We start from the raw sequence: 25950 nt of genomic DNA, 5'->3' as shown, positions 1-25950 counted from the left end.
CCTCGCAAAGCCCCTGTTTTGCATGTAGAAAATCTCTGTGAATGATCGTAATGTACTACAATCGAAAATTGAAAAAAAAAACAACTACAGTAAAATAAAAATCGAATAATTCGCATCAAGAGGCAAAATCAAAATTCGAAATTCCTTCAATTGAATTTTAGTACAAATCAAAGTGTAACTTATAATGTAAAAAAATTAAATCTATACATTACTGCATTTCAATCTGTTCATTTTAAAAATATAATATAAATTTAAAATCAATTTATTTTGGAATGAAATCATACTCATAAATATCATAATATACTGTTGTTTTCATTGAAGAGCGTTCAGTCATAACTAAAATGACCATATTGATAGATTGAGTCTATTTTATATACTCATATATATATATATATATATATATATATATATATATATAATGTATATGTATAATTATATTTTTATATATATATACATATATAAATGTGAAAAGTAAGTATTTTCAACAATAAAAGCTTCTTCCATATATTCAATTAAAAGACAAATTAAAAATAGCTGTAAATCTTATATTAAACTGGAGACAAATAAAAATGTACATTTGAGGTAAGCAACACCCCACACAATTTAACACCACGAAACATTTATGTGAATGTCCATTCAAAATAACTGTCGAAATACATGTATAACAAAATAAGCGACAGCGAACAACTAGGGCAATCATGGCCTACCGTGACGTGTGCTTGTTGGAGAATGATGGCTCTCTTTGGAGGCTTGCGACTTTGAGGCCGAACCAAACTGCTGAGTTGGTGGCACGTCCACTGCAAAATGTCATATGTGATCAAATGGGGACAGTTGACACAGTAGAGCGTGTGGCAGACACGAAAACGTCTGGCAAAAGCGACATTGATGTAACTACATTTTTTAATAGGACCGATGACGACCTTCACGCGCTTGTCGCTGGCACGAGACCGGTAGTTGTTATACCAGATCACCAGATGAATCAATCGATTAGCAAACGATAGATTTAACCATTGGAAAATTAAAGTTTGAAACAATAAGGCATATGATATTCTGATAGAAAGTACTGTTGAACAATAATATTTAAATTATTCAGAAGGTAGCAAACGCACCCAGGTATGTCACTAATAAGTTAAAATTAATATCTCAAAAAGAATTAATAATCATCCTGGCTCGAAGCAGAGCGGTATTTCAGGAGTACCTTAAAACTGTCTCAAAAAGTTTTCAATAATCTATTTTATTATATTCAACATCATTCATAACACATTTTCATTGCTTTCTTAAAAATTATTTATTTCATTTTAGTGCAATATTTTTAAGACGTCCGCGGCCAACAGCTTTTCATAATTGCTTGTTGACTTGGATAATTAAACTAAATACCATACTAGTAATAAAATCAACAAATATCGTTATAGTTTTATAACCTACTTTTAATGTTAAATATTGTTCCCTCGATTTTAACAACCTATCGGTGGCTCTTCTAGTGTCCTCATTGCAACGTTTTGTTGGCACTATAAAATGACTATACTATTACCAAGAATTGGTCAATGAACAGAGCCATTGACATATAACAAGTGATTTGAAATTTAAAAAAATATTATAGAATGCAAATGCGGTTTTAAGAACCTAATAATCCTTCGCCATTTTTAAAGTAAAATGATCGATTTCTATATATTATGACTCTGACTCTTTCTTTTACAGTGTCCTCAATGCAACACTTTGTTTTGGTAGTATGAAATGTAGATATAATTACCAAGAATATTCATTAATGACCAGAGCCATTGACGATATTACACATAACAAGAAAGCAAAATAAAAAAATACTTATAGAATACGATTATTTTAAGAAACAAGTAATCCTTCGCCACTTTTAAAGTAAAATGATCAATTTCAATATACACCTAAGTCTGTTTTTACACGGTCTTTTTGTACACGGTTTTGATATAACACGGTTTGAAAATTGAATATTTTTAATTTTTTTACACGAATTTATTTCATTTAGCACGATTTGAAATTTTATGTACCTAAATTTTTTTGTCAAATTAAATTTTTGCGAAGTATGTTCATATCACAAAAAAGTATTTATGAAAGAAAAAAGTCTGAAACCATCAATAGTATCGATAGTTTGCGAACACTAGCTTAAAGATTTAAGTGAATTCCCCTTTAGCGCGTACAAACAATTTTTACTGGTCAAAGCAAATGTGAATAGCACTAATTTAATTCTTGTTCTTAAAAATTCTTGTTTTTCACCAATTTTAATAGGTTTTAGAGATTAGGAACAAATCACCCATTTTTGTATAAGATCAATGTCTTTTTTTACACGTTTTTTTTTACACGGATTCTTCTGGAACCAATCTCCGTGTAAAAACAGACTTAGGTGTACTACGACATATTAAAATAACTGAAATCGAACAAGAGAAGTTTAGAACTGATATTAGCGCGTTCAACAATGTTCACTTAATAATCTGTATTTTTATTATGTATTATTATATAGATACAATATTCTAAAACCAAACATTAATTACTATTTTGTTCACAAATGTGTATTAAAGATATCTTAAATAAACATAACCACTATGTGTAAACAAGTGACATAGAATTAATGTTGAACTAAATTTTAAGCTCATTTGCATATACGCACGTCGTGGTATCGGTATTTCGTTGTGTCTCGCGATGACATAGATACAATTCGCGGAATTGTTTTTCAAAGAGCGTTGCGGGGAAAACAATCCGGCGCGCGTAGATGATGACATCAACTCGACCGCAAGATACGGCGGCACTCCTTGAGCCGCCGTATTGGCGAGTCGTTCCCGAACAACGTGACATTAGTAGACTCGCGATCAACCTAAGCCGACTGTTTCATTCATAATCAATATTAGATGGCGATTAAAATTTTCGAAACGTGAAATTCTTTCTTCACAAAATTGTATATGTTGTTATGTTCCCAAAAAACTATCGAATTATGCTAATTCGCGTTATTCGAAACAAAAATCAAACTAGTGGTGCTTGGCATTGTACCTTAAAAAAAAACTGCGGAAACTTTCCGTGCCGAAAGTTAAGATTTTTAAAAAAGCTTTAAATTTTCTCGAAAATTTGAAGTCTCTAAAAAATATCTGATAATTTGATGCGCATATGTCTAATGATCGTTTTTAACCGCCAAATGGCATTTTTTAAAAAAAAATCATTGGACCTCCGAAACTGTTTTCTTAAATTTAATCAGTTGTTCATTTCGCCAATACAAGTAGAATGTTTTTTGAATCATTCAAATCGGACGCTCTCTAAAAAACTGAAGCTTCCTATGTCATCGCGAGAATTACCATTTTTGGCACTTTGGTCCCGTATCTGCGAAACGGCTGGGCCTGCCTTGGTCAAAACCTAATTTTCACGTCTTCCCGTTAATAGGAATGATTTTTTTTTGAATCAGCCTATTCGGTTGATCCGTGTTCTCCAAATCATCGACAAAAAATTGTTTCCGCACACACATACATGTTTAAAACCCTTTAAAACGTAAATATATATAAAAAAAATAATTTCCGACTTTTCGGCGATTACTATAACTTACCCTACGGAAAGTTAATAAACATGCTACATTATATAATAATAAAGATTAATGCATGTATTAAGATTCCTTACGTGGTTACATGGGTTTCCTCAAGCAAAAAGCCCCTTTTCAATAAATTTTTTTTACATATGAAAAATGAAATATTTAAATGAATTTTTTTTTATTTGAAAGATATATACTTAATAAACATTTTGTAAAATTTTCGAAGAAAAAATATCAAGATGGCGGTCATTACGACGCCATTTCCGGTAGCCTCTTGGAAAAAAGGTGCCTCAGCGTTGTCAGCAGAACTTCTTTCAGGATCATCCGAAATAAAAATAAAAAATACGTGTTTTAGTTAAGACAATAAACTAGGTATTGGACGAAGAAAAAAAAATGAACATTGAATTTTTGGCAGACGTTTTTATAAAAAAAAATGCAAATTTCGATAAAAATTTCTCCACATTTTTTTTAATGGTTGTAATTTAAAAAAAAATCCTTTGTTCAAGACCTTGTAAATGATATCTCGAAAACCTGAAATAAAATTTCATCAAGATCGGTTGAGTAGTTCGCGAGAAATCTTGACAACTGTCTTTGAAAACATAGTTTTGAGAAAAACGCGTTTAGAGTTTTAAGAGACAAAGGTGGACCTCGAGTGTCCACCTTTTCCAGGCTGTATCTCCGAAACTATTAGTCGGATCAACTTGAAAATTTAGGACAATATTCTAGAGATGTTATAGAATTCGATTTTTTGAAACCGCGAAATCCATGTAACCCCTTAAGAACGAATATAAATTAAACGTCCACAAGCGTTCGTTTTTTGACAAGGCTATTCTCATATTTCTGTAGTTACTACCATCAGATTCATTCTCTATTTTTTTTTGCAAAAAATATCAAATAGTTATCTTTTGAACCAGTTTCATCACGTTTATTGAGCTAATGTACGGTTAATTAGACAAAATTCGCTTTTAACACATTTTACTATATTTCTTATTTTATTAGGGTTTCATTCAATTCTTCAACCGTGTTGAGTGAATCCGTTTTATAGAAGTACCATGTTGTACGGGGGTTACCTGTACTTTGTAAATATAATAAATGTAATACACAGGTAAAATCGATTGATACATATTGCTATGTATGTAAAACCGTTTGAAATCGTATAAGAAATATTTTTATTTTTTTATTATACCTTTTTTAATTATACTAAAATTTTAATACTAAAACCTCGATCTGAAACACTAAATTAGCTAAAAGACCGGTGCAAGTTGCGAAATACAAATCATGCAAAATAAAAAAGTAAATTTACAAAATCTATTTCTTATATATGGGGAGTGTTTTTTATAATGATTTTCATAATCTTTGAACAATTTGATCAAGATCAAATATTTGCTTGATTTATTTAGCCAAGGGCGTGAAAACAACTAAATGAAATAAAATATCATATGCCACAGTTTGAAAATGAACTTAAAAAAGTTAATTAAAATGAAATTATCCCAATAATCAATAGTTACAAATCTCATAAACTCGTTGCGCTATTACGTTAACATAACTGAAGAAAAATGGGTAACAGTTTCTCTTAAAGTGCATTAACAGGTTTTATTATTTTTTTGATAATATATATAGTAATATAGAACAATTTGCTTCTACATCAGTACGGTTTATCCTCAATGTTCAATATTTTGTCATTCTTCGCCAATAGAAAATGAAATTCAAATGCAATATTGTTTTGAGAAAATATATAAAAATACAGACAAGAAAGATTGGCTTGTTTCGTGATTCATCACAAAAGGATATTCACATACAAATATGCGTAAAAATGATGTTTTATGAAAATTCTAAATTCACCAAAAAGATTTTTTTACTTATTTAAACACAGTACAGTAGGTTCTATATCAGTAGCCAGTAAAAAAGACAGTAAATAATTACACACAGGAGATGATTTTGTGCGGGTTTTGGGACCGTATAAAAAAATCGCACAAACAAATATCCAAAATTTTTATAAATTCTTACATATAATAAACAACTTTGCAGGATATATTGAATAATTTTTGTTGTGGTGACTAGAGACCGCATAAAAAAGTCGGACATAGAAAATACATCAGTGATTTATGAAATATAATTCAATTAAATGAAATGATTAAATTAGGCCTGAATAAATCGCATCAAAAAGAATCATACAAAAATAAAATCACAAAAAAATAAAACCGAGAAAAAAATAAATACATGCATAAATCTCATGATTTAAAAAAAAAATAAAATCAATTTACGAAAGGATAGCATGCATTATAATTTATTTTTAATAATATTTATTTAGAAACATCTCTATGTAATTATTTTATTAATTAATCATTTAACATAGATTTTGTCAGGCATTTTCGCAATTAAATGGTTATACCATCCCTGTTCTTTGTTTTTCAATCTTAACTTTGTCTCTCTTCGTTCTTCCGCTCGTGTTGACGCACACGTGCTACCCAGGCAGTATTATATCATGTTTGTAACAAAATATTTGAAGATTTGATCACTGTCCTCACATAATTAAAATGATAGTGCCCAAAAGTATATGCAGGAAACAATATATATATATATATATATATATATATATATATATATATATATATATATTAATTGTTTAATATGAACAAAACAGCACTCAGATTTGTTTAACACAACTTTATTTTATGATTACAGACGTTTCGAGACCATGGTGTGTCTCATCTTCAGTGTAATTTCAAAAACAGTTACTTATATACTACACATTCTTTAATAATTTATTTAAATTTCATTTAATTTTTGATATACAAAAAACACCAACTATTCCTTGCAATGCTTGACAAAGTACTGTGTCAAGCATTGCAAGGAATAGTTGGTGTTTTTTGTATATCAAAAATTAAATGAAATTTAAATAAATTATTAAAGAATGTGTAGTATATAAGTAACTGTTTTTGAAATTACACTGAAGATGAGACACACCATGGTCTCGAAACGTCTGTAATCATAAAATAAAGTTGTGTTAAACAAATCTGAGTGCTGTTTTGTTCATATTAAACAATTAATATTCGTTCCACTCATATCATAAAATTATATATATATACATATATGTATGTATGTATTATAACTGTGTGTGTATTACAAAATTATAGATGAAAGTCGATATGCAGATAAATATGGTAACTAAGTACCGTTTATTACAGCTTGGACGTAATACAGGTTTATTCATGAACAGTCTTACACTTTCTGTAATTCCAATGAAATGAAAGTTTTTCTGGTAATGCCGGTTAAAGATGTCTCAATGAATTGAAATTAGCGACAGCATACCGAATTCCAATCACGTTCTAAATACAAATAAACGATTTATCAGTGCCTAAACAATTCCGCTGAATGAAACCACTACGCTACGGCCGATATGCGCTTGGAACATTTATCAGCAGTATTAGCCATGGTCCCTAATACAAATCAATAAGTCAATAAACCCTGTCTCATTTCGATGGGGCACTTCCTGTCTGATTTGACATCAGAACTTTCCGACTAATATAAACAATATATCCGATTAAAGAGAGTTATCCCGAAATAGCAGATAAAAGGCGGCCAGTTTCGGTTAAGTTAACACGTACCACCCTCATGAGAATACGAGATTACAAATTAAGCGCAGCGATGCAAGGCATAGCTTTTCGTTTTGGATGTGGCGAAACTACGTGATGAGGAGGCGTCATTGAATGAATTAAATTAGAGACAGTATTCAATCAATAATCAATAATCAATAATCAATATAAGTGCTACGTGCACATTGCCGGTTATTGTGTTTTCGAATTATTCAATTGAAATATTATTTTATAATGTACAATTTTATATAGTAATCACCCAAGAAAACCTATGAAGGCTTACATATTTTTTTTATTAATTTATGGAACGTATTACTAAATGGAATTTAAACTACCGTACCGTAATTTTGAAATTTAAAATTTTTAAAAGCTCATCGTCTGAAGAGAAGAATTAGATTTTTTTTCAATTTTGAAATTGTTTGAAAAAATTAAATATTGAAAAAATTGCTTTTTTACTAATACTAATATTTTATGAAAACTTTGAATTTTTTTGAAACTAATTTTTTTTTTTTTTTTTTTTTTTGAAAATTTTGAAATGTTCTGAGACACATTCAAATCGATTAATTCAAATTGCAAAATATCTGATTTTCGACCGCCAAATGGCATTTTTGAAAACCCTTTTTTTCTGGATCTCCAAAATCGCTGGATCTTAATCAATTCTTCATGACATCAATACAAGTTGAATGTTTGTTGAATGATTCAAATCGGATGCTCCGTTCTCCATTTTCTGCAATTTTTGCTCCGTATCTCCGAAACGGCTAGACCAACTTTTGCCAAAAACTAATCAGCACGTCTCCTTAGCAATAGGAATCGAATGCTTTTTGAATAATTCAAATCGGTTAATGGCCCAAAAATGTCGACGCAAAATTGTATCCATGCATACATAAAAACACACACACATCCATTTTTGCTAATTGTAAGGTACGCCAAAATGTTCAGAAACCTCAAAAACGTAAAGATATGCAAAAATTTTCATTTTCGATTTTTGAACGATTACTATAACTTACCATACAAAAATTAAAAATTATTGCTCTTTGTTCTATTATTTAAAAGTTAAAAATATTATTGTTCTTGGAAAAATTTTACAAATAAAACCTACAACATGATTTCTTTTACTTATAAAATGAATTTCAAATTATAGATATTACTAATATATTTACTCATATTTAAAAAATATGGTTCAAACATTGGTTCATGCTCCGTAACGTTTGTAGACACGTGCTCTACAGGAAAATCAGTCATTGAATATATTTAATGCCTTTATATTCTGTCCCTGATCGCGTCTTAAATTTCTGCAAAAGTACTTGCACACCTCATTAAATACTAAAAACGCATTTTTTAAAGCTTAGTGACAAACGATCGCTGTGTTCAAATAAAAATGTTTTGAAACATTTAGAAGACTACAAAATGAAATTTCCTTTAATTTTGATTAAAATACCATTGATTGTCAAAGGTTTAATACGTTTGAGCGATCTTCAGGAATATGCAATTCGGATCATTTCACGCACTGGTTGTCTTCCCAGAATGATTGATTTCGTCTGACAGATAAAGTATTTCCTGGTCTATAGATTATTTGTACATGGATACTAACGAGAGAACACAGTGCGAGGTACACGCGCGCACGCACTCGGAACTACAAGAGAACAGCATCAAACATTATAAAAATCGACAGGCTAAGGGTGTCGTCAGACCAGAGAGAGGTTAATAGATAAGACTACTATCATTAAGAAGATATCTCAAGGGATAATTGGACAGTGCTATATATAAAAATCAATCTTCACTTCCGCTAGCTTATTATCTATTTTGGTAGGTCATTTACTATATAATTGAAAATTAAATATAGGGGCCGATTCCATTGCAATCATATGGCATTTTGACAGTGTTTAGTACCATTTTGTATGAGACGTAACATGGGTTGTTTGCCGGCAGAATCGGTCATAAAATAGAAAAGTTTAATATCATTTAGTGTAAGACATAGAACAGGTACGTCTGGACGAAAACCAACGTAATATCAATAATGAATATTTTTCAATTTTGAGGAAATATGACAGATGTTTTATTAGTGCGAACAAAAAATTGTTTAAAATATATTTCATACTTAACTATTTTCCTATTAAATGTTTATTATTTTCATGAAAGTACTTGTAATTGTTCTTCAATAAACATATTACTTGATCATGAATAATATTATTAAAAATATTATCTTCTCATGTTAAGTTAAAAAAACAATTTCTAATATACCATTTATATAAAATATACTTGAAATATTATGCAAATTACTCAAAATTGAACGTTATTTAAATTACTAAAACTTATTTTAAATATACAAATGAAAATTAATAAAAGAAATAAAAATAAAGATGATGTATATGAATATATGTAATAAATTTTATATTTACTCACGAGCAGTAATACAAACTATTCCGGAAAGTAAAAGTTTATACATATATGCACATACAATGATATTCCTTTATCAAAATGACACAGAACTTTTTAAAACTTTAGTTCCGCGATTTAAAATGAGCTTCCTCTAAATCGAGATTTGATTTAGAGATAGACGGTCACTTCGGACATTTGTATTAACAGCTTTCTTTGGCTGCTGAGAAAACACTATACGCGCCAGAGTTTTGATGTAGTTTTACTTCAAAAGTGGATGAAAATTGATGTTATTTTGAAAGAAGCGATTCTTTTATTTTAGACATACAGGGACTCTCTACTACTTCGTTGCATAGTTTGCTTTATATCGCCATATAAAATTCATATAATATATCTAGAGAAACTTTTAAAATGTTTAAAAGTAATTTTGCAAGACTTAATTCATAAAATATATTCAAGCGCAAAAAAAGATTATGCACTGAGGCTTCATACTAATTCAAGCAAATTTGACTTATTTTTTTAAACCATTGAATTAGCAAATGCAATTGTTCTTATCGCATCATAAAAGACAAGTATGAAGGATTACATTAATCGAACCAAAAAGGGATATCGCCCGTAAGATTACGAGTGTAATAAACTACATATTTCATTCCCTATTCCCTACAGACAATTCTGAATTTGATAGCAGATATTTCCAATGCATTATCCCCATGAAAAAAATTGGATGATCTTGATCTAAATAATTTTCCATATTAGGAATTGAGAAAATTTTAAAATGTTCGCACACCCTTGATAATATATATATATATATATTATATATACGAGTATATATCATTGCATACTATAAATAATAAATCACAAAACTAAATATATGGTTCTCTCCATAATACCGTGATCCTAAGTCAATAAATTCGGGCAGAGTTCATAAATAAATATATGCAGTAAACAAACACATACACAGTAAACACATTTACAGCACGACGGACACTCGTTACATGTATGTATTTTTGTTTTCAATTCCCATTCAATGAGTCCGCAGTGTCACAAATTGAAGGCAATCAAATTTATTTAATATGCTTAGATAAAGCCAATATAAATATTTGAATCGTTCAATTATATTTACACAGTTAAACAAATTATAAAAATAGCGGTACACGACATCATGTCTTAAGGCAAATTACTGAAACTTTAAATTTTTTGTAACTTTGAAAAAAATTCATTTTGAAATTAAAAAATTGAAATATTTTTTTATACGACTTTTTTTAAAAAACATTTTTGCAAAGAAATCGCGCTGAGTTAGCTGTAAAGACAAAACATCGAAGCGCGTAAGCGCCGCGTTGCAGTCTAACGAATGAATATTAGTACGGTATTGTTACCAATAGAAATGTAAAAAAAAATGTAATTATTATTGAAATCTCTATAAAATATCTGATAATTTGATATGCACATGTCTAATGATGATTTTCGACCGCTAAATGGCACTTTTTTCATTTTTGTATTAGATACGAAACCGATAAACACGCCTCATCAAAAATTTAATCAGTTCTTCATTTCATCAATACAAATAAAATATTTTTTTAATAATTAAAATTGGGCGCTCCGTTCTCTCAAAAACTAAATTGCCTATTTCGGCACTTTTTGTCGCGTATCTTCGAAATGACTGGACCTGACTTTGCCAAAAACTAATCAGTACGTCTATACCCATCAATACGAAGCGAATGTTTTTCGAATTATTCAAATTGGTTGAACCGTGTTTCTTGAAATCGTCGACAAAAATTTGTATCCGCACATACATACACACACACATACATCCATTTCAGAAACCTTTGAAACGTAAAGATATATAAAAATTCATTCTCAAATGTTTTGCGATTACTGTAACTTATACTACGAGAAGTTAAATATTCACTACATAGGTGTAATTGCCAATCTAAGTAATATTATTGTAATATCTTTAAAGGTAAAAAGTCTTTTAAATGTATAGTACCACCTCATTAGTAGTTACTATTATTGTTACCTCGATACTGCAATATATATTACATGAACATTTATCTAGTATCAATAACAGTTTTAAAGAAACAATAAAATAATTTTGTTAACAAGTGCGATCTTTCACAATCGTATGTTAAATGCAACGCAACTGACAAAATAAAATTTCTTATTAAATGTTTGCTATACAAAATAGTATACTAGATACTTTCATTATTCGCCTCTTTTGCGCATTTCTATTTTATTTTGCAAAATTTTTACAGTAATATTGTAGATTTTCATAACCTATTCCAATGAAATGTACATATTAATTTTTATAAAATGCAAGAGCATTTCGAGGAAATCATAGTTCGGCCGACAGAAAAATAGCAATTAGATAAATTAGCGAAGTAATTCTTACCACTGTTGGGTGAAAAATTCATAGGTTTCCCCGCGTGAGTCTGTCGTCGCTGTTGCATGAAGATCGGCTTCGACGATTCGTTCGCTGAAGACGATCGATTGCGGCTTTTCGGGCCAAGATCGTCTTTGGCCTTCATATTTTTCATCGCCCTGGAAATAATAAAAACATTTTGATTATCAGATGATTTTCGTGTATGACTCAGCTTAATTGTTTTTAGTTAATAAATATTTTATTCCTGAAAAAGTAGCAGAACTTTGCTAACAGCTCTAGTTTTTGAGATATACCAGTGTGCTCGTTTTATCACAAATCACTATAAAAAATAACACATATTTTATTTTATGCCATCAAAGGTTTTCTTATATGATTGTCGAGTGTAAACAAGGTCTGACTGATGTCGTCGTAAGCTCTAACAACTGCCAGCCACAAGTCTAAAGACTGACTCTTCTATGGTTATGGTCTAACATGTCAAAGATTTTCAAAAACCCTTCTAAATAGAGGTAATGAATGCCGATGCTCATGTGGCATTCTAAATCTTTGAAACTGGATAGCATGCTTTCGATAAGCTCAATAATGTTACTGAATTTGTTGTTTTCTAAAAAAAATGTTATGTATAATTCACGAACCGTGGATTTTTTATGAATTGCCTGTATATTTTCGTCTGCTTTCTCATCTAACCTTAGTCTTTCAATCCATTACATAGGCAGAAAATGTTGATGTTCTAAGATCTAAGTTGTTCATCATTAGCATGAATAGGGGTCGTGTAACTGATCGTAAATCGTAGACCCCAAGATCACTGGAGTTGTGGATTATGATCATTTTCTTCTATTGCCTATATTTATTCTATTGATATTCGCCATACTGAATAAACAGTCGCCATACTGAATAAACAGTCTGTGGTTTTGAAATTATAGCATATCTTTTTGCTTTTGGAAATTAACGTAAACACTCTACGCAATTTTAGCAATTAGTATGAAAAACTCAACTTATCTTGATTGTGCTATCCTATTTTGAAGTGGTTGAAATACGCTATCTTTACGCAGTTTGATAAAGATTTTTGGTATTTGTCAAAAACATATTCACCACAGATGTGACAAAAACTTTTTGGATTATGCACACTACGTTTTAGAATCGAAGAATGCCTAAATAGTAGACAAAACTCTTAGTTATTCGTTATACTGAAATAATCATAGCCGAAATGACTAATGGGGGTAGTTCCCTAAAACTCAAAAAAGAAGTTGTTAAGGAAAAACGTATATATCTAAGTAGATTTGAAAAAAAGTTTTTTTTAGAGAAGTTAAAAAATATATGTATACTACATCATTTGTACTATATCATACATATTAAATCATACATACAACATACAATATATCTATACTGCATTATTTTCATATAATGTAATTAGTTATTAATTAGTTTTGCTGTTTTTTACTGAACCAATCTACATTGCTCTTAACAAAATTTGTTTTTAGGGGCCGCCCATTAATCATGCGATCATTTTACAAGCATTTTATAACTACCCTCCCCCATTCAACATTACTTGTATTTTTAGTACTTACAAAAATCGCATTTTTTTGGAAATCTAAGTAAAAAATAAATACACGTAATGTTTTACTAGATCCCCTCCTCTCCCACGTGATAATTCTATTTTTTTTATAAACCCCTCACCCTTTCAAACCCCACATAATTAATGAACATTCCCTTACTACAATCTGATTTCCATTCGCGTTTATCTTCTTTCAGGTGCATAGGATGTTGTTACATGAAACCATAACTTCAAGTACTGCACAATTACTCTTCATAGTAAATTAAAATTTTCGTGTTAATTTATCTGAGTACTCCCACGTATCGTAGCTTTTAAAATAAAATATAGTTGAGGTTATGGTTTCGTATAGCGACACAGTACTAATTATAATTCAAGCTTATCTGGTTACTCGACACCTATAGTAGGTACATAGAGTAGAGCTCAGCAAAGATTATGAAAACAGCGAAGACATTTTTGATTATTTTACATGCGTGAATCAATATTGTAACACATCAAATATGTAAAAGTATTGATGAATTAGATGTATCTCAGGAGATTAAAAATAATATAATTTTCTAAACTTTTGACATTTTACTACTGATCAGTGCTCATGTTAGTAGTAGTAATAGTAAATGATATATAGATTATTGTATTATTACATAGCATTATCACAAATATTTCAACATTTACATTATAATTGCAATTGCAATTGCATTGCAATTATAATAACTTCTGTTTGTGCGAGAAGCTGTTCTCGAAAGCTCGAAACACCTCAGAAAATTGTTATCCTTAGTAAACCACGGTTGTTTCATTAATTAAATGCGCATGATTGCGGCCGAAACTGCTATAATAATAAGTAAGTGTAAAATTATACACTTTTATAATTGTGTACTTTATTATATTAATGTAAAAGCGTTTTTGTAAACGATGGTATTTCGCATTCACATATGCACTTGAATAATTCGTTATAACAAAAGACAAAAATGATAGAAGCCTTCGAAGGTTAACATAGAGCCAACATACTAAAATTCCTGCAAAGCGTTTGAATAATTTGAATATTTTCGCTGTGATAAAAAAGTAAGTAAATAGATAATTACAGTAAACAACCGTGGTTTTTTAAGAATAACAATTTTCTAAGGAGCTTTTGAGAACAGCCTCTCGTACAAACAGAGGTCGCAATTATAATGTAAATGTTGAAATTTTTGTGATAATGCTTTACTCAATCCTTTAATGTAAAATTGTAATTTACAGTTAAAGAATTGCTTAAAATTACTGTGAAAATAGTTATAAAACAGAAAGGAGATTCAGCGGTTCCGAAATAACTTAATTGTGCACTACTATTATAATTGATAAGTGATAATTATTAATTAGGTTTTTAATGTTCGACCATCCGACTCTCATATCTATTTTTCATCAAAATCAATCAATATAGAATTCACAATTCGAATAAATACAATATAAAAAAATGGTGCAGCATTCAATACATTATATAATTTGTATGGAAAAATAATTAAAACCTGTCATGCCAAGATACAACCTCGTTTGATTCATATTGTCATAATATCACATAAATAATTGCATTTTGTTTAAAGAAAATTATTAAATTTCTTTCCTTTTTTATTACACATATATGTCACATTGTGTACTACATTTAATTAAATAGAATGTTATATATTATATAGCCTATATTTAAGGTGAAATACCGTAGGTAGAATACTCGTGTACCACCAGTAATATGCACAAATCTTAAAAAAAACTGAAATTTGGATAATTAGAATCAGTGAAATATCCAACATGATACACTGATTGTATCAAATCCTTATTATTGAAATATTACATTTTTATACATATTTATTAGGACAATAAATACTAAAATTGGTTATTTTATTACTCAATATTTCAGTTAAAACATTTTTATCGTAATTCTAGATTTTTCTGACGTGAGGAAGATTAGCAAAGCTGTTAAATTATTTAAAAACTTATATAATGTTATTAAAAACGTAAAAATATAATATACTATTTAGTGATAATCTGATAATATTAATATTTATAATTGGTTTTAAGTATACTAATATTTAAAAAAATCATGTCGACATGAAAATATATGTAAAATATATCGCTCACCATTTGAATAATTATACAATCTTGCATATACATATGTTTTAAGAATAAATATTTTCTCATATCCGCCCTTAGTGTACAAACTTGTTCGTGCATGATTGTATTTTTTAAAGAAAATTTTCTCTCCAAATGTCATATAAAAAAGAATTCTTTTAACAAATATCTACGATTAATCTAATATCTAATATCACAACTATTAATCCGAAGGTTTAATCCGTTCTTTATGAAACGTACATAATTACCTCATAAAAATGTATTGACGATGTAATGAATAAAGATACTCTATACTTCTTGCTTACATGTGTAATGATTTAACATTACTGAAAATATGAAAAAACTCCTTTTTATGTTGAAGCGTTTAATATGAATGTATATTACTAAAGAAGTAGTAAAAATTATTATGCAGCCCACGAAAATACTCGTGCGATCCGTAAAGCAATTCAGCAGAGGAACACACGTTAACACATGTTTCGTTTTGGGATAAAAAATAAATCATCACATTCATCAAGTTCTAGCACTTGGAAAAATGTGATCTCGTTACATAACTGGGGTAGAATAGGGAGAGATCCGTAGCACTAGCAGTTCTCCCAAAGGTTTATCTAAAACACTATGCTGTGTCTGATTTTTTCCTTCGCTTCGGTGTTCGTTGGAAAAGTATGGGATGCATCAATTGCACAGGCCAAGATGATAACTTATTCAGAACAGGTATCGAGTACGTGCTATTCACGATGAGAAAATAAATATGACATGAAAATGCACCGCGATAATTCAAATACAGCCGCGCGCGTTCTCCGACAGGGCGGTGGTGGTGAACAGACAGAATGCCTATGTATAGAGTACAGTATATAGTTATAGATGAACCATTGCCGAACAACCGAGCTGAACTAATCTCTCGAATAAATATTCATTTCGAAATATTTTAAACGTGATTATTTAGCGAGTAAGTACAGCAAATACTAAAATGTAATTTTGAGTGACTTTGAAGTAAAATATCCCAAAACACCTGGTTCCATCGCAATACATCATGGACGGCAAACTCCTTTTCAAATAATTTTATATAAGATATAGTGTGGCTCTCAAACACAAGTAAAGCTAAGAATTTGTTAACAACAATATTTGAAAGTAGAGGGAAAAAGATATACAACCAGCTATCACCTTGATTCTTACGATGTTGCTATCAAGAGATAAACAGCAATGCTTGAAAACACATAAAAGCATTTTCTTTCGTTGCTAGTTTTTTTCTATTTATGAGCACTGTTGCTTAGTTTACGAGACCTTAGTATCATTTTTAAGTACGTTATTAAAATGTTTTATAAGATGTATTGTTAATTTTAAGTTAGATTCAACAGTTTTTTATATTACCTTTATAAAAGCTTACTCGTGGGTGGGGTAAAAAGAACCAGCTTAATCTTTATCCTGCCAAAGGTGTAAATAATAAAAAATAGTACATAAAAAAGAAAATTAAGTTAAAAAAACAATAGTACAAAATATAAATTGAATAAAAAGTTATTCCAACTCTGCTGATGAATATTTCTGACAAAATACTTGATAAAGTTTATATATAGCGTTACCGATGCAAAAAGTGTAGCCATAAAACTTATATTTTGCATTAGTTGAATTTTGTATCTATTATTTCGTAAAATTCCTTTAAAATTAAAAATAAGACATTGAACCTGGTGCTTCCTGGCCGTTCCATTTTACCCCGCCTATGAGGTAAGCTAAAGTTTTACTGAACATAGAAAATTTGATATATATTTGTTTGTGTAATAATTGGTTTGGTTTTCACAATATAATTGCTCAAAGTCAAATTGCACCTTTGCGCCCCGCCTTACCCTGTTGCAAGTTATTGCAAGAGCACATTTTTTTTTTCAATATATTATCAATAATTTAGCAAGATCGTAATGATTTGTAAAGGATGAAAATTCGAAATAACAGGTGTTTGAGAAACAATATTTGACAAAATTCAAGTATTACAAGTTTACACTAATTGATATGTCTGCTGCAACAAAGACGTATCAATTAGGTTAATGGATGCTTTCTGGAAACTATAGATTGTACACTAAAGTTTTGTAAATATAAATCTATGTAGCTTTAGCTAAAAACTATAAGTTTGTTTTGTTTTAGTAAGATTTATTTGACAATTACACATCAAGCAAGCAGATCTTTAGCATATACAACTGTTCATAAAAATCAATAAAACTAATTAAATCGCTTCAGTTTAATATAATACAATCTAAATAGGCATCTTACAGGTTTATTACACACAAAGCTTGTACAAACATAGTACAGTTTTAATAAAAGTTGCCGTAGAAAAGACAAAACACCGCCACTCCATCGATTCGCAAGCCACTCAATGCACATCGATCCGTCATACAATGACCTCCCTGTTTTCTTTTTATAAATATAAATGAGAATTTATGTTTGGGTTGGGACATAACGACCAATTCGGTTCACGAGTTGTGAAAATCGTTATAACCTATAATCGCCAACTGACAAATAATTTATTACTTCAGAAGGTAAATTGCATAGTTTAAAAAAACTGTTTAACACAATTAATCTTTCTTATAATAAATTATTTTTTGAGTATTATGTTTACAAAAAAATGAAAGAAAATACTAAGAATTTTAGATTGTGCTAATTTCCAAGCTACTGTAATTGTAAATATAAAGATAGTTTTTTTAATTAATTAAAAAACTTAAACAAACACGTTTTACAGCATCTTGCATTAAAACAATTATCTGATAGCAGTAAAAAGTGAACTCTCTTAAACATTAAAAATTATGACTTAAAAGATTAACCGACCGAGAAAAGAAATATGGAATATCACGCACAGCACATTGTTAAGGACAACTTCATTATTATTTATTACTTGCAAAAAATAATAATTTAACTTTTATGTAAACATCAACAGAAGAAATGGTCATATTTTCGCGATATATTATAGGTAATTGAAATGTCATAGGTGAAATTTTAATGCGCAAAATGGCATTTCGTGGTTTTCATCGAACACGTGGGTTTTGACAATAATATATTTTAAATCTGTGGCCTTTCGACATTTGAACCTAGTATATATATATATATATATATATATATATATATATATATATATATATATAGGGTGGTCCTTAAAATGGTTATTTTCGAATTTCCTTGCTCCCAGGGGCTAAAATGGTTCCAAATTGATAAAAAACAATTCTCTGAAAGTTTTAGCTCTCAATATTAACGTTTAGATAGAGCGCAAATCATTCAAAGTTTTATATGGAAATAGCATGGAAAAATTTTCAAAAAATTTGAAAATGTTATTTAGATGTAATTTAGCGAACAAATGAATGAATAAAATTCATTCATTTGTTGCTAAGTTATACCTAAAACATTTTTTTTAAATTTTCAAAATTTTTTCCATGCTCTCTCCATACAAACTTTGATTGAATTGCGCTCTATCTAAACATTAATATTAAGAGCTAAAACTTTCAGAGAATTGTTTTTTATCTATTTGGAACCATTTGAGCCCTTGGGAGCAAGGAAATTCAAAAATGACCATTTTAAGGACCACCCTAATATATATATATCGTACACTCACTTTATTTAGAGGGTTATATGGTGTAGAGACATGGATTTTAGGTCATTTTTAAATTATCGTAAAAAAGGCAATCAATTTTTATACTATCAACCTATTTATACTTTCTATTTAATTTCCTTATTAACGTTACGAGATACAGAAAAAAATTAAAACAAAAAAAGTTAAAAATTAAAAATTTACAGAGAATTTATGTACAAAGGAGTCTATAAATTAGATTCTCCGAAAATTTGAAGTAAATCAGTCCATTAACTCGAGAAATTGCAGGCATCGTATTGAAAAAGAAAGTTTTGAGAAAAACGCGTTTAATGTTTTGCAAAAGAAGAAAAACAGAAGAGGATTATCATGGTCAAACAGCTGTATTTCCGAAAATAATTTGAATTTTCAAAAATCATCTCGTACACATACTTTGAATATATGAACAAAGAAGAAAAAACTTTTTTTTTTTATTTTCTACACTAGAATACCCCTTAACCCCATAATTTTTCTTTTGTTAGTACATTTATGGCAAAGTTCTGATAACTTATCATTCCAGTTGACAATTGGTAGCAAATTTGACCCCTGATTTACATATTTAAGAAAGAAATTACCGGAATATCAGAATGAAAAACTGCATTTACTACATTATACGTAAGTTACCATGCCATCTGTCGTCAACCACCTGTTGCAAGTCCGAGTAGTGAGCTAAACCTTATCAATTGGCTGGAGCAATAATTCATAACGTATGTTACCTTACATACGATACCGAAGTATTATAGACACAGAAAATACTTATTCGTGTTAGAAATACGAAAAATGATTTATCGAGTTTGATATTTTTCGCAAATACTTCATGCAATGAAATTGAATTTTAGCATAATATTCTATTTTATCAATATATGTACGACATATTATGGATAATGGGTCTTGTAATAGTGGTTGTAATTGACCGCCTCTTATTTATATTTCATAATGAACAACATTTTATTGATAGTTTTAATCGTGCAATTAGTTACCTGCATATAGATTAAAGTATTGATCTGAATCTGTATATATTATTTTTATATAACAATAATTGAATAGCAATCAGCCAAACATCTATAAGCTATGGTGTAGATTTTTTAACTCCAGTAATGGTATTGGATTTCTGTGAACTTGACATGATGGAGGTGACCCCAGTTACTTAATTTTACTGCATTAGATCGAAGGGCTGCTTCTTCTTCAATCTTCTAACTGCTGATGATTCTATGGGAATTAATGTAGGGTTACTGTGGTTGATAATCTTGTCGTGATGGATTTCACTTCTGTTTTTCGCTACCTCCTGGACAGTGTCAATTCTCAGATCGTAAAGTATTTGGTTACTAATATATCAAGATGGCGCAACCCCACAACTCAATGCCATAAGTCCAAATCGGTTTTGCTATTGCTTTTTATAGTAGGATTTTGTTTTCTAATAATATCTGTATATATCTATCCAATTTTTGTGGAAAATTATTTGTCATCGGCGCATGTATAAGCTAATTCATGAAGCGCCTCTTCTAGAAATGAACGAAATGCTACTGAGAAAACACCTGTCACAATGCAGCACAAACGGAAACATCTTTGTAGTCATTTCAGTCGCATGATAGACGGTTCGAGCGGGTTTAAAAATAACGCCCGAGAACTCGGAAGCAAATAACACCGCGTCATGCGGAGTTCATGAAACAATCTGTAATAACATATATAGACACAGAGATGATACTTTTGTGCTATTATGCTTTTCTTTCAACGTGTAGCTAACGGAAATATACAAGGTGGATTTTCAAACATGCGCATCTCACAACATGTAAATCTAACATCGATACATTGATAAAAGGATGATACAAGTATTTTATAATTATTGTACTTAACTATATTTTTTTGAAATGTAAAATATTGACATATGTGATCTCGGGTAAAAACACAGTTATTTTCCGTTCCTTAATTTTTTTACTATGTTTTTTTTGAATTTTTTTTTTGAAATTATGAAACAATAAAATACTACTTACACTACGCACATCCTTTTTTCTAACGATTTCTAACCATCTTTTCATAAGGTATTGCCAGAATGTTCAGAAACGTCTTAAACGTAAAGATATGCAAAAATTTTCATTTTCGATTTTTGGCCGATTACTATAACTTCCCCTACGGAAAGTTAATTAAATAGCTCCACCATTGAACACTGTTGGGAAAATTGTTCATGTAATGAAAACCACAAAAGTACAATTGAGATATTTGCGCAAAAGAGAATTATTCCGACTTTTGCATTAAAACGTGGCGTCGTAGAAATTTGAATATTTCAGTAATGTACAGCATTATAAATAGAAAAGGAAAATACGGCGTCATCTCGAAATTGATGAAATGAATAAACAGAGACATTCCTACGAGAAAGCGGGTTGTGATCGCCGGCCGGCAACGAGCATTGGCGGGTCGAGAGGGGGCGAAGGCGAGTTCTGCGTGGGTGAGCCTAATGTTGTGCAATTCCTCGACCTTGGCACGTGGGAATTCTGATCGGATATAGAACACCACCACGACACAACAAACCCGTCGTACGCGATCTGGATGCGACAGTCGCGCAACGCCGTAGCCGTTCGGGGCAGATATAGTCATGTCAAGGTGGGGTGCGGTGCGTAATATCGATGCATCCCATGCAAGGTGTAGCATGGTTCGAAATTATTTCCCGTTTGTATGAGTTACTGCACAGTTAAAACTACAATCGACTTTTTTATTTACCACCTATAATTGTTTATTGCATTATATTTCGAGTGCTTCCATAAAATCAATACTTAACGATTGGCAATAAAACCATTAGCTTTACTGCACCTGTAATATTCAACCTTATAACAATTTTACAATACAACCCTTTCAAAATTTTACAAAATTTCACCAAATTGCGTAAGCACAAGTATTTCTTATTGCTTCTTTATTTCAATTATTAACTTCCCGTAGGGTAAGTTATTGTAATGGGCCGAAAATCAAACATTTCTCGACGTTTTGAAGGTTTCTGAACATTTTGGCATACTTCAGAAAAAATGGATGTGTGTGTGTGTGTGTGTGTGTGTATGTATGTATGGATACAAATTTTCGCCCACGTTTTTGGGCGTACGGATCAACCGATTTGAATGGTTTAAAAAACATTCGATTCCTATTGATAAGGAGATGTGCTGATTAGTTTTTAGCAAAGGCAGGTCCAGCAGTTACGGAGATAAGGAGCAAAGAGTGCAGAAAATAGAAATCGAGTTTTTGAGAGAACGGAGCATCCGATTTGAATGATCTAAAAAACATTCAATTAGTAATGATTGGGAGAAGAGGTTATTAGTTTTTCGCAAAGGCAGATCCAGCCATTTCGGAGATATGGAGCTAAATGTACAAAAAATGGCAGTTTTTGAGAGAACTAAGCGTCCGATTCAAATTTAAAAATAATTCAAATTTTATTTTTAATTCTGACTATAGTTCTAATATACTTTAAACAAATAATTTCAACTCTGCAATTCAGTTTATATAATTCTTATAAATATTAGACAATGTTACAATATTTATAATAATCTATTTGAAAACATTCAATATTCCTCGAACATTTCGTTACGGTACGGGAAGTTCCAGAAATTTGCCTTAAGGCACGATGCCACCCACCCCACTAGTTTGTTTATTTTTTAGAGTTGCCATAAAATATTATATGACGTCCAATTTACATATGTTTTAAAATAATAATATTATCCCATTCCTTATTCAAGTTCAAGTCAAATCATATATATTTCATAACATATCATGCAAATTACATTACATTTTATATATAGATTTTTACCCGCGGGTATTTTGTTTGTTACACAAATGTTATAAACACAGCAAGTAATATAAGTATGAAAAAATCTAACAATTGTAATAAAAAAGGAAAATAGGTTAACTATTATCCAAAAAAGATCATTTATCAATAATTGGGTAGATGGTTAAGGGAAATAACAATTGTCTTTAAAAAAAATACAAAAAAAATGTTCAAATACAAACAGATTCTCAAAAAGAAATCACGGACACATTTTTAATAATAGTGAAAATAGTAACATTCCCCGTGAGCTTCTTTATGTAGTCGAATACTATCGGTACGTCAGTCTATTCATGTATGTATTTTGTAGAGTAATAGTGCCTCGTCAGTGGGTCTCTCTTGATTTGTTACTAGTGGTTTGTTACTTTACCTTTGTTTTGTACTGTCCTGTAGTCTCCGTAAGTTAGTCACATTCCTTAAGCGCAAAAGAAAAATAGCTTCATTGATTTTTTTCATTTTCATTTCCGCAATAATGTGATGTTAATTGCCGACCTAAACACTAATTACTTTAACGTCATGATAAACTACAAAAATATTATTTTCAATTTATTATTTATCAACAAAAAAAAACATTTATAAATAACATCGTTTTTGAAAATCACTAAAATGATACTATAATCAAAACTAATAGAATTATAGAAATACCCTACATTCAAATATTCTTTATATTTTACAATATTGTTGCAGAATTTTCGTAAAGATAAAAAATACGTAACTACATTGCCCTATGCACCCACGTTAAAATTGAATTGAAATAGAGATTTAAGAACTATATGTTAGTTAGCAAAATGATTCAACTCATATTGACTATGGTAATAGGCTTTAATTCAAACTGGCATTGGATAGAAAATTCTAAATAAATTGGAAACAAAAAATTAGAAAATATTTACTAGGTTCAATATTCCCTCGTTTTAAATTGTCCTCTGGTAATTAAAATTCACAATATCGTTATTGCTTAGCTATTCCCGTTATATTGAACTACCCTTTCTGTGAAACTTACTTTTACCATGGGCAATGGTTTGAATAATTCAGTGCTATTTTAGTGTTTGTAAATTACCCAGTCATAAAAGAATTTATTTACTTGGTACTTGAAACTCGACGCAGTAGGGCTGGTTGTTAAAACAAATGATCTATTTTACGAGTATATATTTTTTTATTTTCGAAATATATCGAAAGAGTATTTTAAGACATTATTAATGTTTTATAATATAAGTATATATAAGCGCTGAAAATATTTAGGCATGCAATATCGAAATGGAAATTCCAACAAAAACAATTACGAGCAATGAAAAGAAATGCATAATTATTGTCTTTAATATATTCAGTATTGAGAAATTTATTAATTATAACTAAAATAAAGAAATTTGTAAGAGTATAAATTCTAAACGCTTTAATTGTAATAAATTAATAAAAGATTTTGCATTATTTAGTAGAGTTAATCATTTTAAATAATTATTCAAAACTGTCATTGGTTGCTTGGTATATCATACGTGAACTATCTTATATTAAAACTATATACCTAAGGATATATACTCGTACGTACATGTCTCCAAGCCATAATTTTCAGGCCATTAATGTTCAAAAGTGTTTTCATAAATATATCCAATTGCAAGAAAAACTATTAAAAATCCTTCTACTTTCAATAAAGTCATATTTGTTAGCTGAGGATATATATTCTCTACCGTGTTTTCGTTATTAATATAGTATAACTTAAAAAGATTTTGAATGATAAAATTAATTTTTACAGCTGATAGGCGTTGTAAAATCAATACTTGTTCATTTGATTTAGTCATCGGTTTTCAATTGCAAATCTACATGGTAATATATTTGCAGTATTAAAGCTAATGCATTAATAAATTCTTGCTCTTATTGCTATTTATGAAGCCACGTCATTAAGTTAACCAGTTATCATAACAAGCTTATAGGACTAGTTGTTTTGATATTTGATTGTATAGAACTATTAAGTTCTGATTTTAAAATTGTATTTATTTTTTATGTTATTTATATAGTATTCAAGGTATATACAAAAAAAGTTAAAAATTATTTCATATATAAGACTAAAAAAACAAAAATTTGATAAAAGCTCAACCGAATATAATAATCCTCATAAAATCATTAACTTGTACTGAACTACAAATAAAATCTTACAATCTTAGACTCCTCTACACTGAACTTTCATTCAACTATTTAGTTTTTTTTTAAATCGCAACTATTCTTGTATAAACTTATTTTAAATTTATGATAATTTTGAGAATATAATTATTAATAATTGGTTTCAAGGCTAAAATGATCCGAGAATTTGAGCCTCAGCGCCAATTGCAATAACAACTTAGTCGTGCAAAAATATTTTGCAAAAAATAATTTTAAAACTTCAAGATGAAATATATAGTTGTTATATTGCAATAACAACTTAGTCGTGCAAAAATATTTTGCAAAAAATAATTTTAAAACTTCAAGATGAAATATATAGTTGTTATATGATTAATAAAATGCATTGCTGTTATAGTACTCATAAGAAACTCGACATAATAAACCGTATTTGATCAATGAGATCTGAAATAGCCATCAGAGCCGGCGGCGGCGTCGACTGAGGGGGTCAAGTCGAGAGCGCAAATAGATAATATCGAGATCTGCCGCAAAGCGCAAAAGGGTCGTCGCGGCAACAATGTCAGAGCCTTGTTTGCTGTACATCGTACGCGGCGGCAAATGATCGACCCCGAGTAACAGAGGGACCGAGTGGCTCCGTGTTGACAGAGCAAACTCCGGGCAAGTTTAAAAGCATTCAGGCCGAGGGCACAAGTGCACTCATTCTCTGCTAATACTCCACACGCCAAGTCATTTGCACAATGCAACTTTGTTGCGTACTTTGCTATGCAAACAAAAACACTAACGTAAGGACAAACAATTTAAGAATATCCCGCAGTGCAAATATTATAAATTATATTATCATAAGCAAATAAGCGGAGATCTTAATTTGCCAGATACGATAGAATCATTTCCCACGACGATCT

The 25950-nt window shown here is 30.0% G+C and overlaps 1 protein-coding gene across 4 annotated transcripts in view; it reads right to left on the bottom strand.

Moving 5' to 3' along the window:
• The window catches only part of LOC113378125 (insulin receptor substrate 1-like), a 204159-nt gene that overhangs the window by 8500 nt on the left and 169709 nt on the right, over positions 1 to 25950 (bottom strand). For 3 of the 4 annotated variants that reach the window (XM_026618648.1, XM_026618649.1, XM_026618651.1), the window contains exon 4: positions 11903 to 12051. In XM_026618648.1, coding sequence (XP_026474433.1) covers positions 11903 to 12051 — 149 coding nt within the window. Of the gene's footprint in view, positions 1 to 707; positions 798 to 11902; positions 12052 to 25950 lie in introns of all 4 variants that reach the window. The other variant, XM_026618650.1, reaches the window with a different exon arrangement.

The sequence above is a fragment of the Ctenocephalides felis genome, unplaced genomic scaffold (genome assembly GCF_003426905.1).
Source record: "Ctenocephalides felis isolate EL2017-DRISC unplaced genomic scaffold, ASM342690v1 CF-g0.4_SCAFFOLD_01886, whole genome shotgun sequence".
NCBI classification, from domain to species: Eukaryota; Metazoa; Arthropoda; class Insecta; order Siphonaptera; family Pulicidae; genus Ctenocephalides; species Ctenocephalides felis.
This window is presented reverse-complemented; position numbering and strand designations above follow the sequence as displayed.